The 17,951-nt window shown below is 40.1% G+C and overlaps 1 protein-coding gene across 1 annotated transcript in view; it reads right to left on the reverse strand.

Moving 5' to 3' along the window:
- The window catches only part of DAAM1 (dishevelled associated activator of morphogenesis 1), a 163,338-nt gene that overhangs the window by 76,138 nt on the left and 69,249 nt on the right, over window positions 1-17,951 (reverse strand). Inside the window, exon 3 of the mRNA XM_045566390.1 lies at window positions 2,369-2,458. Within this exon, the coding sequence (XP_045422346.1) occupies window positions 2,369-2,458 (90 nt within the window). The remainder of the gene's footprint in view (window positions 1-2,368; window positions 2,459-17,951) is intronic.

The raw sequence follows: 17,951 nt of genomic DNA on the forward strand, positions 1-17,951 counted from the left end.
CACATAAAGAATCCAAGCTGTCGAAATGAAGCTGCCAGAAATATCAATACATTCCCTGAGTTCTGTGCCACCTTGCCACATACTAGCAACAAGGGCCCATCTGTCAAAAACTGGGATTCTGAGGTCAGTGGCTATACCCATATCCCTCCTCCTACAAAAAGCCAGCCGCATCATGTACACTTGAGAGGGGGTTTGCAAGTGGACTGATAGGCCTGGAAATTGAAAAATGAGCAGCAGCTGCAAGCCCAAGTTCATTACTATCCTCCAGGGTTTGCCTTTTCTAATCTAAGGGGTAGTAGTTTCCATGATTAACTTCCAATTGCTGTCAAGGGTGTAATAAAATCTGGGAAAGAAGGAAACTTTCCCCTCAGTAAGCTGCTCCCATTTTCCTGCCCTTTTCTTTCCTCTAGTGCATATTCTCAATCCCTACTGTGCATTATTTTCTAATTTTGAGAAAAAAATCTGCACTAGGATGAGCCAAAATAGACAATGCCCTCTGTGTACACAGGCACTTGAGGATTTCTTTCTCAGTTCTAGTGGTGGGTTTTTCAGATGCCAGTGGGAAGAGTTCCCTTGTTTCCAAAGACCATATGATACCACCAATTTCAGTACTGAACACAGTTTATGTTCATTTTAAAATTCTTTCCCGGTCTATTATATATGTTTCTTAAGCCATGACAATTAGTTCAGCAAAAGAGAAGTTTTCTGGTTGGTAAGAACATATGCAAAGAGAAAGAGCAGAACAGAAGAAGCCATTTATTTCATAAAAACATCTTACTGGATTAAGAACCCTTAAGCCTTCAATCTGGGCTGATCTGACTAAGGCTCAGAGATCACAGTGAGAGGTCATAGCTAAACACATCTCTCAGCGAAGGCCACCAGAACCAAATCTGACACCTAGTGTCACCAATTATAATTGCTCAGGTAGGAAATTTATACACTTTAAATTTTTTGACAGTATTAAGTATAACACTAATGACAATTCAGTGGTTCGGTCACCATAAATTCATTTCAAAGTATCAGATGCTGGAGTTACGAAGATGAATTAAGACCTGGTGCCTCCCCACTAGAAGCATAAAGCTGGGTGGGAAGGCCACACACACAGGCTCCCAGAGAGTGAGGGAGAGGAGGAGGGAGAGGAGTAGGGAGAGGAGTAGGGAGAGGAGTAGGGAGGGAGGGAGGGAGGTGGGGGGGAGAGAGAACCTTTACTAATAGAAGGTGCTCCTGAGAGGGTGGCAAGTCCATTACACAAGGCAGCAAAGAGGGGGCAGAGGTGCTAGATGCTAAGTGGGCAAATGGAGGGCCCCAACTGCATACTGGGCACCTAATTAAAGACTACACTGACTGACACTGGGTCTTGAAAAGACACCGGACTGCTAGGGTTTGTTCCTCTCTTCCTGGGTCAGGAGTGAGCAATCCAAGTGTCTGCTGCCTGCTGCAGAGAGGCAGCCTCGCTCTTTGGCGCTGGCCCTGCCTCCCACGTGTCACATCTCAGGAACATCTCTGGTGGGACAGAAGGAGAAGTGGCGAAAGGTGGCCATGAACAGAATTAGTCCCCCAAATGGGTATGGGGACAGCCTAAGAATCTGCCATGGGGTCTAAAAGACGGCAGAGTGAACTTTATGTCAGGAGATAGTCACCACAGAGTGACTCCTGGCACCGTGGATGTTAGGGAATAAGCGCTTTTGGTGCTTTCACCGTCCCCAATATCCATTCTCCCCACCTCATGAGGCAACAGAACCCCCCAGTTTCTAAATGAGAGGTGACTGCCCAGAATAAAGACCCTGTTCCTTTGAGTGGGGTGTGGCCATATAACTAACAGTGGGCTGTGAGGGGAACCAGGTGTCTAACTCCTGGAATGTGTCCCTAAAAGTGAAGGTGGGGGAGTCTGCGCCTTCTTCCCCTTTCCGCCATCGTTAGTCTGGAATGTGAAATGGCAGGAGAGCCACCTTGGAGCACAGGGACAAGGCCACACCTGAGAGATGGCAAGTGGGAAGTTGTTAGAAGGTGACCACAGGGGCTGTGAACCCACAATACTTGTCCTAACCCACCTGAACACACACTTTTATGTAAAGAACAGGGGAAAGGGCAGCCCTTTGTCTTGTGTAAGCCAATGTTATTTTGGGTCTCAGTTACACACGATTATAAATAACTGTTGTAAGTGTAGGGGGGTCCAATGAAGTGCTGATGAATACAACATACAAGGAGTTGGCACTTTGCTACACGTAACACCATGGCCACAACATGACACCTTCAGTCTGGTTTTCACATTATAAAGAGCTGTCTGAGTTCTGGTGCTGAAATGGGAGACCAAAGGAATCGGAAATGATAATTTTCTGGTTAACTGTAATCACAAGGAACATCTTACCTTTTTCTTGCTACAATATATTTGCCATTTTTTCTCAGCTGGAAGTGCAAACATAGCTTCCCTGTGTTTGTCTGTGAGGTCAAGTTCATCCTGAAAAGAAAGAAAATAATTAGTGTTTCACAGGTTAAATGTTATTCCTATAGGGAAAGTTATCATTATCATCAAGGAGAGAAAAAAAACCCCAACAAAACTTATTTAAATGAGCTTGAAAAAGATGAAGAAGCTAAGTTAAAGTGCAAGTTACTATCACTAAGAAAGCACATCCCTGGCAGGGGGCTCAGCACTGAGCACAGCCCTACAGTTATCAAAGGCACTGGCAGCATTATCCTGAGCTGCCACCTACGGCTGCACAGGGTCCCTTGAGCAGTAAAGATGAGGGTTTGCTGGAGATGGCTTCACACACACTGACTCCCAGGCTAGGCCACGGAGGATTTGGACACCATACAAGGGGGGAGCAAAGGCTGGGCTGTGGTGAGAGACTTGCTGTGTTTGGGGAACAACTGCCAGTTAGGCAAAGCGCTGAGTTGATGAAAAGGATCATCAGATAAAAGCTTTGAGAGGCAGGGAGTGACCAGTTTATGGAAAGCCTTAAGTGCCAGACTAAGGAGTTTATTTTCTCTTCAACAAGGTGAGCCAATGAAGTTTTGAGCAAAGGAGAGACACCCTCATTGCATAAACCTTGACTAATGTTTACTAAGTACTTTACATGCAAGCATTTTCTCATTTACCTGTAGTTCTCATAACAACCCTAAGAGGCCCACTCATTATTACATCCATATTGTAATGCAGCTGGGGGATATTTAGGCTGAAGACTGGACAAGTCACTTGCTCAAAACTGCACACCTGGTAAATGATGGGGCTGGGTTTTAAGCCCAGTGCTAACTCCAGAGTCCATACTTTTAGCGTCTCAGATCAGTGCTTGGAAACATTAATTTTATAGTGGTGTACAGCTTAGACTGAACCTGAAAGGAAGGCAATTTATAAACATTCATAATTAATGAATAACAATAATGGGATAATAAATATAAAGTGCTTAGAGAAAAGTTCTTGGTATTTAATAAGAACTCAAGTTATAATTGATGGTATTATTGGTATTGAGCATCTAGTACATTTTTATTCCCATAGAGAAAGTTAACTAGTTGAGGGTGGTAGATTGGTGGGTGTGATTAAGATTTTTTTTAAAGCAATAAATTAAAGCACAGTAAGGTTTAGACCCCTGAGGAGTATAAACCAGTCACCCCTCCGACTGGCTTTTGTGGATATCTGCAGTTCTGCCACACTCGTGCACATGCAGTCTTAGAATACTGGCTTCGCATCTTAAACTCCTACCTCCATTTAATCTTCAAGTCCTATTATTTCTTCCTTGAAATACCTCATTTTTCCCTTTGTTTCATTCCCCACACTTATTTATGCCCTCATAACCTCTTCCTTGGTTTCTGGCAACAGCCTCCCACTGTTCCTCCTTGCCTTTCTAATCCTCTCCACTGGGAAAGGCCAGAATTCTCCTCAGGCATCGGATCTCCAACCTGGGCAAGCACCAGAATCACCTGGAGGGCTCCTTAAATCAACCATCGCCACCACTGAGGATTGAGCTGACCAGCGGTTGTATAAGAATCTGCATTTCTAGTAAGTTCCCAGGTGTCGCTCATGCTCCTGGTAGGAACCACTCTTTAGAGCCAGTACCTTAAAAATAGAGCCCCTGTGCTGTTTTGAGTTCCCAGTTCAAAAAATTTCATTGGTTTCACATTGCCTAAAAATTAATTATCCCTTCCTCAGCCTGTCTTTTGAGGTCTTCCATTTATAACCTCAACTTACTTTGCCAGGCTTGGTTCTAGTTATCCCCTCACACCCTATCTTGTTACCACCCACACCTCCAGGGCCTAGCTGCGACCTAATACATGCTAGCTTCCCTGGGGAAGTTCTTATTCTTTTGTTAGAGAAACGGGGTCTCTCTTTGTTGCCTAGGCTGGAGTGCAGCGGCTATTCACAGGCATGATCATAACTCACTCCAGTCCCGAACTCCTGGGCTTCAGCAATCCTCCAGCCTCAGCCTCCTGAAAAGCTGGGATTACAGGCCACCATGCCAGCTTCAGCTGGGGAAGTTCTTAATCTCACTAAACCTCTACTTCCTCACTTCCAGGAGGGGCACATCATTTCTCTTGCAAAGCTGCTGTGAGAACTGGCAACGTCAACTAAGCCTGAGTCAATGCCTGGCACAAGGGTAGTAACTATGCTGTTGTTATTTCATCATTTAAACACAATCAGTTGCTATTTTCTTTTAAGAGCAAGGTAAATAGTTAAGTCACTAAAACACACACAACATTATACCCTAATCACAAGAAACTAGCTATTAAGAATTTCAACACAATGAACAACCAGGGAACAAATGAAGGATTTTTACAGAAAATTCTATTAAACATGTTAAAAATGTTAGAATTTTGCAATACAGCTACTGTATATGTGAAGCAATTATTTTTCTTCCTTTCTTCCTTTTTAATTTCCTGTTATTCACACCTGCTCTCACCTATTGATAAATGGAGAAAATAATGGTGACATAAATCACTTCTCCACAGTCAGGTCAGTTATTCAACCAGCTCAATAATATGTTGCTTAGTTTTCGGAAAAGGTTTTAGATTTGTGTGAGAAAGAATAGCACAATTAATAGTGCATCCTTTATTACACCACAGCACAGTTTTTGCTAACTGAGCAGACATATGAAGAAAAGCGTAAATCCTAAAACCTAGAAATTCACAGCAAATGGTAATAATATTACTATGTTTTGCTGTTGGAGGTAGATAACTTCTTTTGAGATGTGGAAATGGACCAATTTTGAATTGAGAGAACACAGATGAACTAGGACTTAGGGGCAGGTGACTTCATGCAAGAAGAGAATTTTTATAGAGCAAAAAAATTTAAAAAGTGCTATAGGGTCTTCGGATTACAATAAAAATATGGAAAGAAATAAATGGATACTGATAACAGTAACAGCTAACAGTTATTGAACATGTTCATGTACTTAATAGTAGTCATTTATGTGGATTAATGTATCCTCACATCAGTCTTATAAAGTGGGTAATATCCCATTTTTCAGGAAAGTAAGTCATAAAGAGGTTAGTAGCTTGCTAAAGGCAACAAAGCTAATAAATAATGGAGGAGGGACTTCAGTTCAGACTGTGTGATTACAGAGCCTATGTTCTTAACCACTACCCTGTTCATTCTGTTAATAGATCAACAGGTAGGAGAATCATGGAACTGATGGAAACATGAAAATGCAACCAAGTGTCTGTTAGCAGAAAGAGTGGGATTTTGTTATCAGACATCCCTGAGTTCCAGGTCTGGCCTTTATGGGTTATGTAATCTTGGATAAGAGGTTACTCTGAATTTTAATTTCTTCATCTGAAGACAAAGTAATAATATACTCCTTACAGTTACCTCCAGGATTCATTCATGCAACCAAAAAAATTTTTTTCCAGTGTCTACTAAATGCTAGGCATTCTGATAGGTGCAGGGGACAAAGAGGTATCACAGGGCTCATATCCTCGTGCCAGCAGAAGGGAAATCTAATAATCACACTAACCCAGGGATGATCACACATTAAGCTGAGTTTTGAGAGCCCACTTGTTGTTTGGAAAGTGGGGGGACAGTGAAGGTTTTCCCAGAGAGTAAAGGAGCCCTTGAGATACATAGGAAAGAAACAGGTCGAAAGCACTGCAGACAGTGATCAGCAGCCTTGACAGCCACTGTGAACTTTGTTCTTTATCCTAAGAGTAATCAAAGGTCACTGGTGGATCCTGAGTGAGGAGAATGACATAGGTTGAATTAGGTAATAACTGGGAGTGCCTCCTAGGCACAATGCCCGGAGTGTAAGAAGACCCCCACCCCTCCATTCCAAAAGTGTCTCTGCTCTGACTCATTCTATTGCAATAATATGCTGAATTGAGCATGCAAGACTCTAAGAGACTATCACAGCCTTAAGAGATCAATCAACACTTACTTGCTGTCCTACCCATTCCAGGACCAGGGCCAGACATTGTAAAGAATACAAAGATGAATAACAGACCCTGATTTCAAGGAATTTATAATCTAGCTAGGAAGACAAGATGATAGAAGGCTTTAGCATTTCCCTTTCTTTTCAAGATAAAGTCCAAATTCCTCTGCAGGTAAAGGCTCCTCATGACATGGCTTTCACTGACCTGCCCCCGCCCCACCGCCCTTCCTCCAACAGTGATAGCTCCTAGCATTTCTGATCGCAAGTTGCCAACTTCTGGAACTTTGCACATGCTATTCCTCTTTTCCAAACAGCCCTTCCCTCCATGTCTGAGGAGCAATCCTATGTATCCAAGCTTTTACAAGGCATCAACTATTCCCTAGAGATAGCCTATCCTTACTTTCCTGGGATGGGCAGCTCCTCTGTGCTTTATGGCATGTTTCACATTGTTACAGCTATGTTACTGGCATGTTTGAGTCCCACTGTGGACTCATTCCCAGAGGACAAGAACTTAACTTGTTGCATTCATCTTTGCATTAGTTGCCAGTCCCTAAAACAATCTGACATAGTAGGAAAGCCCAAAATAAAAACAAAAAGGTGGGAGAAAATTAGGGAGGAGGGAAAGCCAGGAGGGAGGGAGGGAGAGAGGGAGGAAGGGATACTATAGGATATAGTGATAATCAATGGATTTTAAAGACTAAAACCTATTCTTTTTTCAAGAAAAAATGTACATACAGTGAAATGTACAGATCTTTAGTACCCCAAAAATTTGAGTTTGGCAAAGGTACACACTGAAGTGTTTGTAGCACTTCACACTTTAGAAACTGGTGGTACCATTTTACACTGCCATCAGCAATATATGGCAGGTTCCAGTTACTCCACATTCTCATCAACATTCGGTGCTATGTCTTTCTAATTTTAGCTATCGTAGTTTATGTGAAGAGCTATCTCAACATAGTTTTAATGCGCACTTTCCCCACGATGAAATCTCATTCGTCCTACCCAGGACATGAATCATCCCTTTGTCCAGCATATCCACACTATATACTCTATCCACCAGTCGGTTCATCGAAATCACCAGCTCCTGACATCCAGCCATCGATGTCCTCGTGGCTCAGTGACCCAGGATCACCCAAAGCAGATGACCATCCTTCTGAGGATGCATCACAAGGAGCCTAATGCTGTCACATTGCCTAGGTCATTCACCTGACTTCGTCTCACTTAGGCATTTTATCATCTCACACCATCGCAAGAAGGGTGAATACAGTGCAATAAAATATTCTGAGAAAGAAAGAGAATGATCACATTCACATAACTTTTATTATAGTATATTGCTGTAATTGTTCCATTTCATTATTAATTATTGTTGTTAATCCCTTACTGTTTCTAATTTATAGATCACACTTTATCATAGGTATGTATGTATAGGAAAAAACATAGTATATATACTATGGTCTGTATTTGGTTGGGTATTATCTGAGGTTTCCGGCATCCACTGGGGGTTTTAGAACATATTCCCCACCAATAAGAGGGGACTACTGTACTGGCTCTTCTATTAGTTAACAGCCAAGTTTCCTACTAAGATTAACAAACAAATGTAATTAGTCAAACCCCAGGAAGCACCCTGGTTGAGTCTGGATCTCAATACATCTTAGACTTGGGTGGCCTAATTCCTTTCATTGGCCACAGAATTTTTTTTCATATTATCCTATCTTGGGTAACGTTTTAAAAGTCAATTAAAGGAGAATGATTTAACAAGTGGTAAAAGGAGAAACCTTTGCACAAAGTATCATCCCTCTTCATAGAAAGTTTAAGTTTCTTAAAAGCTAAAACCAACAGACAAAACTCTAAAGGCTTTTCCTTTTGGAGAAGCTATTAATTATACTTTTATATATTTCTAAAATATATATTTTATATATTTATGATATCTTGGAGAAAATGTATTACTTATTTTTTTACTAAGGAGGAAGGAATGCTGAGGGAAGCCCAGCTGTGGGAACTGAAGTTCTAGGCTTCATCCCTGACAAAGAGTATTACTAAGACCCACTTCTAAAAGATTCTGTACAAAGAAATCGCAGCAGTTCTACTGCAGAGTAAGCAGGCAGTTCTATAGAGAAGTCTACCTAAATCAGAAAACAATTGGCACAGTACAAATCAATCTAAGGAAATAGACTGATTTGCTAGATAAAGCAAGGAAAGGAATTTTGGAATAATATACAATAAGGGTCTTGAATGAGTTGAGAGACTAACACTTTGGAACAAAAAACTCATTTCATGAATTTTAGCTAAATTGAATATGGGATTATTTATAAAATCTCCAAAGCAATATTTAAAGCATTTATTATTTGAAAATCTACCAAATCAATAGATTTCAATGAGCTAACAAGTTAGTTTCTGGCTAACAAGAGAAATCTCTAAGGAATTCAGGATTTCTGTTTCTAATGAGTTATGCTAACTCTTTACATCAGTACACATATACACATTTAGACAGAGGTAGAAGGACATACAAATAATGCTGGGGGGCAGATGAAGAATAAGAAAAATGAGGATTGGGAGAAGCTAGGACAGGCCCTTGATGTTACCCTGCCAATCAACTCACCATTTTGTGTGTGTTTGTGTTTGGGGGTTTTGTTTTTTGTTTTGCTCTTTAAAGGTCCTTGACAAGGTAACCATCCAGCTGACTCAATACATAGAGCTCACGGAATTTCCAACCATATATTACTCATACAAGTCTAGCTTTTTTCCTCCAAATTAGATACCTTAGGTGTTTGCCCACAGCAAACAGGCCCAATTTACCTATCCTAACCCCACCCAGGAGAGGTTTCCCACAAGCCCAGCAGGCTGGAAGCCTGCAGCTCATCTCAAGGAACCTGCCCTAGCAGCTCCTTCTCTGGACTAACCCTCTCCTCCCATCCCGCAACTCAACGCAGCCAGAAACAAGCCACACCCCGGGAGAGCCAGGGGAGCAGCCCTCAAGTCACAGACAAGGTGATGAGCACGACACCAAGAAGACAACGATCGACAATGAAGGCGCAGGGTGGGAGGGTGGCACTGTGGCAGCAAAAACAAATTACAGTTTTACAAATGTATGAAGAAAATGTATTAGGGTGTGATAATTCATTACATTTATGAACATCCAGCCCCACCACAGCAAATGAACGTCATATCTGGGAGTCATGAATTGCCAACACAGATCTTAAAATTTAACCACAATGACCCTGAGAACAGTATTTTAATATCACGGTGGTGGTCAGAAATCCGAAAGTTAGATAAGATTTTTGTCAGTTTAAATAGAGTTGCATTCAGTGAATTATTACCTGCTCCTAACCAGTCACAAAGAATAGAAATGGAAAACAACAGAGCTTTGAACCCTAAAAGGGACGTGTAAACACCGAGAACAAACCTTGAAGGTTTTCAGCCTGTAAGATTTCTGCCAGCATTCTTAGTCATTACACAAAATACCACAGTATGATTCACCACCACCTACACAGTAATATAATCAGTGTCTGATAGACATGTTTTCATTCGATACATAAAAATAAGAAGTGAGAATCCCACAAGCAAAAGCTAATAGAAATAATTTCTAGTTTCTTACTACCAATGGTTAAGTATTTTATACTACTTCCTTTTTTTCCCTTAATAGCAGGCAATGCAGCCTATATTCAGTTTGCCAAAGTCTACAGCTAAACATATAGGCTTTTTATTCAGCTTTTTTCTTATTCGACTAGAAACTCATTAGAGTGACTTTAACTTTAATTAGTCTGCATCACCAGCAGTTTTCTGGTAACCTAAAATAAACTTTCTTCTAAACATATGTTAGAATCATCTTCCAATATCCATCCATCCACCCAAATTTCCAGTTTTTACATCTGTAATCTAGTACTTCTGTTGACAAGGCTTAATAGAGAATTTCTAAACAATGTTTTCCTAATTGAATGGAGAGACTTTGTCTCTGGGGACACAGAACCAGCTGTAAAGTGACAGAGAGAAAGGCACCCTCAGGCCCCACGGGCAACGGTGAAGCCAAGTTCCACACATGCCCCCTCCCTCAATGACACCAGTGCTGCTCTTGCCACCCAGGTCCCTCCCACACTCTCAAGAGACTTGTCTGACAGCTCATCTGCCACTTTTAAGCTTTAATTGGGTCAAAAGACAATCTAGCACAATGAATCTCTGCCCACATTGGAACTATTTATTTTACCATGTAATAATATATGGTACAGAGACATTTAGGGACAGAAAATATTTCTTAAACATTATCACTCTTATCTTTTCAATCTGTTACCACACATGCCAGCCACTTTGGTGTTCCCATAGTAACTAACATTCTCATGAGGAGGAAGAGTAAAAAGAATGTCAGCAGGTGGGTTGGGCACAGGGAGAGCACAGGGATCAGCCCAGACCTATTGCTGCTACTTCAAGAATAATTCAAAATAAAACCCAACTGCTAGAGGATTCAGCAGTCATTAACTCATGCATGCATGCATGCAGTCACTCAAATACTTACTGAGCATCTCACATGTTAACCCTTCAGTAATCAGTTATCCATCCATTTATTCAGGCCACAAACATTTACTGAGCACCTACTCTGGATGGAGCACTCACTGCTCTAGACCCTGGGGATCCTGAGGGTAAAAACGTCAGATATAATGCCTGAGCCATTCTGCTCTCTGAGGGCACAAAGCTGCGTATTCATAGTGGATTTAACATAATGAGCTCTTTATATGAGAATAAACTCAAACTATCTGATGGTTGAAAAGATGGCAAAGGACTTTCTGAAGTTTCCCTCTACATCCAAGAGGGATGCCCATCTTTCCTGAAAACAACTCATACATATACATATATATATTTTCTAAGTGAGCTTTCAGTCATTTGGTTTAATTTGGTTCTTCAGTATTGCACTGTATAATCAAATAAACAGCTAGCAGCATTAGGATGTTTCCAAGAGATTCATTTAAAACTGAAAAAGAGAAAAAATATTACAGTTTTGTAGGAATCTCATTTCCCAAGAAAGAGAAATTCTGCTTCTGCATCAATGAGCCAGAAAATCATGACTAAATGATGTGGCTGGTCAATGAGCTCCTACATATGCAGCAAGAAACTGTTTGAAATTCCAGAGAAATTCTGGGAATTGCAGGTTGGGGTAGGGAGGATTCCAAACACAGTGGGTAAAAATATTCAAGGGCAGTTTAGAACTTAAATATACCATCCATGGAATTGAGCAATTACCACCCAAAGGCGATGTCACATGTGTTTTGTGAGAGCAAATGATGGTGTTTAGACGATCCCCAGAGCATCACGATATAGTCTCATGTACAGTTATTTGTACTAACTACCAGATCCTTCTAGCCATTACGAAACACATTTTCAAAATTACACTTAAAAGCTTACTTAAACCACACTACTTATAGAGATCAAATTGTTCCCCCAGCCTTTTGACACCCATATTGACTTATACAGGGACATGCGAGAGTGAGCAAGTCAGAATGCTATACTTTGTGTAATTTGCAGATGGTGATAGAATAAGGACTAAGTTAAACAATTAGATTTTAAATTGCAGCCAAAAGCTAAGTAGATACATACCACTCAGGGTCTCTTTAGGATTCATATTAATGAAAATCATCAGGACCAAGGGGGATGCATAACCCTTTTCTCAGTTACATTAATTCAGAGATGTACAGTATTTCTATTTAAAAACAAAAGTTAAGTTCTTATGGTTCTTTCCTCCATCTCTCCATGCCCCTCCATTTGAGCCCCCCTTGATCTAATATTAAAAAGCATCCAGAAATAAATGATAACTGGATTGATAAGCTATCTAACATCAAGTCAAAATCCAAATTTAACCACAAAAAGGACATTTGGAATGATCTCGGTGAGATAAAATAAAAATTTAGAACCAGACAGAACAAAATGGTTTTGTGGTTGTACCTAAGCTTTATGGAGTGTGTTTAGTGAATCAGAGGACTAGAGGGAAACTTAAGAAATGATTTTTGCCATTTTATTGTCCTAAGCAGACAGGACCTCAACCTGTACAAAGAAATGTATAGTGTCTACTGGGATAAAAATCTACTGCCAACTCTACTTTGATTTTTAGAAGCAAACTATTCAAAAGTACAACAGATACAAGCAAAACCACTTATATCAACATCAGCCTATACCACAAACCATCAGCCATTCTCAGGGCCAAAATAATTTGTTTACCAAATTCTGGATTTGAGATCATTTTCTGTCACCTTTAAATTGATTGTATCTTGGCAGCAGTTCGCATTTACTCCATAGGAATTTTAGCACTGCAATATTTAAGCCCGTACCTACATCCCCACTTCCTTTTGTGATATACTGCATATTTTCATACTGTTCTGAGCATTTTTCTATAAACTCATCAAGTTGATTTATCCACAAACACCACAGTCTCAAGGGAAGATCTGCTCAATACATTTTTTCCTCTCTTGTCAACTGATTGTGTCCTTTAGCTGAACAAAATATTCTCTTTTGACTTTGACAGGTTTGTCAAATGAAAACAACTTTTAACCTCATGGAAATAGAACAATTTTAGTATCAATTCCTTCAATAGGTTCCAATTTTTGGCTTCCAGACAACTGAATATTTTGAGACTATTCTAAATATATATTTTAGGTGTTATACAGTTTGATTTCCTCTGCTTAATTACTGAGCAATCCTTTACACTCTAATTAAGAAACAATAGATTAAAACTATGACGCCCTAAAACCAGTGTTCTTTTCTTCAAACAGTTTAAAATTAAATGTTTCTGTTACCCAATTTTTTAATCTTTCTTGGGAACACGGAACTGAATAACTCCTGTAAGAAACCTTCTATTCTTAGTCATGGTCTTAGTGTAAAAGGCAAGTTTATAAAAATAAAAGGTGTTGAAACTTGCTTTCTATGTCACAGGCATTAAAAAAAAAAGTATTCAAACTTTTCATCAATTCTAGTGATAAGAGAAGTATTTTATTACTAAAAAGAGCTTAACATAGCCCCAGTAATAAGAGAAATTATATTAACAGCCTGAGAAAAGGGATAACAATTCCCATGGCTAGCAGAAGAATAAAATTTGTACACTGGTAGATTCTTAAGACTAACTTAGGTGCCTGTAGTTCCTCTCATACCAAAGTGACTTTAGAATATATTGAAAAATGAAGAGATTACTGATGTAGGTTCCCAAGTGAATTCATTTGGCACAGCTTTACCTTGACTGTGAATTCTTCTAAAGCTGATATATCAACTAAATTCTCTCATTCCGACCATCTTCATTTCTCAAATTCTATGCCAATTACTAATCCTGAGAATGTCTTCAGTACTTAATAAAATTGGCCTGTAGTAATTATATTTATTTATGATTATATTTTGAGGGTACAAATCTTATCATCCTACAGTATCTACCAACACTATCTTCCCACTGAGATTTTTATTTCCCTTGACAATCCTCAGTAGTATAAATGCTGGCTTTGTGATCAGTAATGGATTTCTCAACAAGTTTCTTTAAAATATTTTACATTCTCTGGAAGGCACAGAACTCTATATTATCGCAAAATATTAGATCCATTGGCCAAATAAATGGAAGACTAAGAATTGGATTTGAAAGAAGGTAGATTAACCAGAAAATAGTATAAAATGGAACTGGAAACCTTTCAGGCACAGAAAAACTTATGTTCATACTGCATATTGTAGCCAACTAGCTATAAATTCACAGTGATGTGCTGCATTAGAAATGAAAGCTTTCCTCTAAAAAGTCTATGAAATGGATTCCAAATACATAATATATGTGCTATAAGAGGTGAGATTTACCTCAATACACTTCAAAATTAATAACCAGACTTGTTTTAAACATGGATTTCTCACCCAAAATCTCACACAGGAAAAGAACTTGGATGTTTTGACATTTCACAAGGCAAAAGAGCTGAGGGTGATAGAGAAACTGTGAGGGGGATACTAATTCCAATATCACTGTTGCAGGGAAATGTTCTGTAGGAAACCCTCAGCCCTTGGGGTCTGCAGGAGTCTATTCCATGGGGGCTCCTAGTCATTCTCTCTCTCCTATTTCAAAGTTAAAGTAGCCAGAGGTATGTTCTTATGACAAGAAGGCACCTCACTTCAACTACTGGACTAAAGCAAAACATATTCAGAATTGCTATTGTTGTGATATGCATCCCCCCAAACCTCATACTGAAATTTGATCCCCAATGTTGGAGGTGGGGCCTGGTGGGAGGGTTTGCGTCATGGGGGCAAGATCCCTCATGAATAGATTAATGTCTTAGAGGGCAGCGGGGATGGTAGGGATGAGTGAGTTCTCACAGCATTAGTTCCCTGGAGCTGGTTGTTATAACGAATCTGGCACCTCCTCCTTGCTCTTGCTGCTCTCGCTCCAATCTTGCTCTCAATCTGCTCTGACTGTTATCTCTGCACACACCAGCTCCCCTTCGCCTTCTGCCAGGAGTGGAAGCAGCCTGAGGCCCTCACCAGATGCAGAGGCCCAAATCTTGAACTTTCCAACCACCAGAATTTTGAGTCAAATAAACTTTTTTTTTTTTATGTAGAAATTACCCAGACTCAGGTATTCCTTTATAGCAACACAAAATGGATTAAGACAAGAATCTACCCAGGGACACATGAAACCTATTCACTACACTTACCGACACCTCACAAAGACTGAATAGAGCAATGGTTATTTTTGTAATTGAAACCAGATAGCAAAATATTTTGATGTACTTTGGTATATTTGGTTCACTGAGAGAACCTGTAAGGAAACAGAGGTACTTTCCTCGGGTTCAAGGAAGCATTTGAGACATATATTTAAATCAACAATACAACCACCCCCCAACACACCTTTTCCAGGCTCGCCTCTCAGAATCCCCAACCCTCCCAGCTTTCTGTTTTTATGCTTCATATAAACTGAACTTCTTTTGGTTCCTAGAGCCTTCCACGCTTTCTCTCACCTCCCAGCATTTACACATGCTGTTCTCAATGTCTGTAATACGCTTTTCTTTCCTCTTAGCCAGAATAATTTCTTCTTGTTTTTCATTTCTCACATTAAGTGTCACTTCCCCCAGGAAGCCTGCCAAGATCCTTCACACTAGGTTGGGTACCTGTGGAGGTAGCTGTCAGTGAACAGCACCCTCCTTTCCTAGCAAGCTGGGAATTAACTGAGACCTAAAGTAAGGAATCAAGCAAATGGAAACCAAAATACTCTCCTTTTTACTCATTAAAGGTGCACTGGAGAACCCAACCTTCTTCTATAGACAAGTGGGTCTGCTGAGATGTAATTCTGAATTATGCACACACGTGCCCACCAGTCACAGGGACAGCTGCACAACTCAGAGCTCCCAGGGAGGCTGGTGCCTCTGCAGTATATAGCACCAAGGGTCACAGAACGTATGTTTTCTGAAAGGGAGAGGGACTGACCTGTGCATGCTTCAAAGAGAAGTAAGGAGCTGGAAGAGAGGCTGGAAATGTTATTCCAATAAAAACTCCCTCCTCATGAGAAAGGGGAATAAAGGTTCTTCCCCCAACAAAATGTACTGCTTGAGCAGCCCTCTCACAGCACTCGGTGACATTTGGTGAGACTGCACATTTAGTCACCTGTCATTCTCTGCTACACCTTCGGCTCCACAATGTCAAGGACCGTGTCTCTTTTGCTTACCAGTCACCTCAGGATCTGGCATAGACAGTGTGCGCCCTTAATACACACACATCAGAATGATCTATCAGTCAATTAACGATACATTCTTCTGTTTATCTCAAAGGAAATCTCCTATTGCTAGTACTGAGATGGAAAAAGTTATTTGAACAAGGACAATTTATAGCATTGTCATGCTTAGGATTCTTCAAATAGGTTGGATGAGATAATCTAAGAACCTTTAAAAGCCTGTAGATGCTGGGTGCAGTGGCTTACACTTGTAATCCCAGCACTTTGGGAGGCCGAAGTGGGAGGATCACTTGAGGCCAGGAGTTTGAGACCAGCCTTGGCAACACAGTGACACCCCATCAATCAATCACCAGGTGTGGTGGCAGGCACCTGTAGTCCTAGCTACTGGAGAGGCTGAGGCAGGAGGATTGCTTCAGCCCAGGAGTTCATGATTATGGTGAGCTATGATTGCACCACTGCACTCTAGCCTGGGCAATAGAGTGAGGCCTCATCTCTTTAAAAAAAAAATCCTGTAGAAAAGAAACGAATATAGCTGAACATTATTATAAGAGACCAGCACAAAGCCTCAGATTAGTTATGTTCTTTATTTTGAGCGAGGCAGAGGGCAAAGAGGAAGACATGGAGAGGGGAGGAGGAGTGACAGGAAGAGAACACAGGGAAAAAGAATTGATGATCAACAAGCATAAGATATATGGTCAGCAGAGATTAAACAGACTCCTAACATTTGTAAACATCTTGAATAATTTAAAAATTATTAGTACAGTTTATTTCAAGAATGGAGGAATGGAAAAACCCAAAAAATTTAAAAAGAGAAAAAAATTGTTAGCAACGACACTTTATTTCTATTTGATAACTCATACATACTCCCCACACCACCCCCCACAAACATACACACAATTCCCAAGTTATATGTCCTCAGTCCCTGAGGGGCTATAGAACAGCTTTAAAAGCAGCTAGTTAAGCAATTGGTAGGGTACAAATAATACCTATCAAGCATTGGCTCTTAAAAATGTGGGAAAACTAGAACTTTCATATATTCCTGTAAAATATGGATGTAAAATGGTACAGCCACTTTGAAACAGTCTGTCACTCCCTCAAAAATTAAACATGATGTTACCATACGACCCAGCAATTCCACCCCTAGGTATATTTTTCCACTTCCAAGAGAACTGAAAATATGTTTCCATTTAAAAACTTGTATATGGATATTTATAGTAGCATTATTCATAGTAGCCAAAAACCAGCAACAATCCAAATGTCCATCAATGACGAACAGATAAACAAAATGTGGTACATCCATACAATAGAATGTTATTCAGCTATAAAAAGAAATGAGTACTGGTACAGGCTATAATGGATGAACCTTGAAAACATTATGCTAAGCGAAAGAAGCCAGTCACAAAGGACCATATATTGCATGACTCCATTTACATGAACTGTCCAGAGCAGGCAGATTCTCAGAGACAGAAGGTAGATTAGTGGTTGCCATTGGGTGGTGGGGCTGGAGATGAATGTGGAGGGAGAGTTAATAGGTTTGGAGGTTGCTTTTTAGGGGGCCTGCTAAAATTGATTTTGATGATGGTTGCACGAGTCTATGAATACATTAAAAGCCATCAAACTGCATACTTTAAACAGATGAATTATGTACTACATGAATTATATCTCAATAAAGCTGGGAATGGGAGTTGCTTTTTATGGGGTTGCTAAAATTAATTTTGGTGATGGTTACATAATTCTGTGAATACACTAAAAGCCACACAATTGCACACTTTAAATAGGTGAATTATAAAGTATGTGAATTATGTCTCAATAAAGCTATTATTTAAAAAAAAAAAAAAAAGTTAGGCAGAATGTGAGACTGGGACCTCCAGAAACCGTAACATCCTGAAATTGGAATAATTCTGATTCCCCAGCCTGTAGCAGGGAGGCTG

This window comes from Lemur catta, chromosome 1, assembly GCF_020740605.2.
Source record: "Lemur catta isolate mLemCat1 chromosome 1, mLemCat1.pri, whole genome shotgun sequence".
In the NCBI taxonomy this organism is placed as follows: domain Eukaryota; kingdom Metazoa; phylum Chordata; class Mammalia; order Primates; family Lemuridae; genus Lemur; species Lemur catta.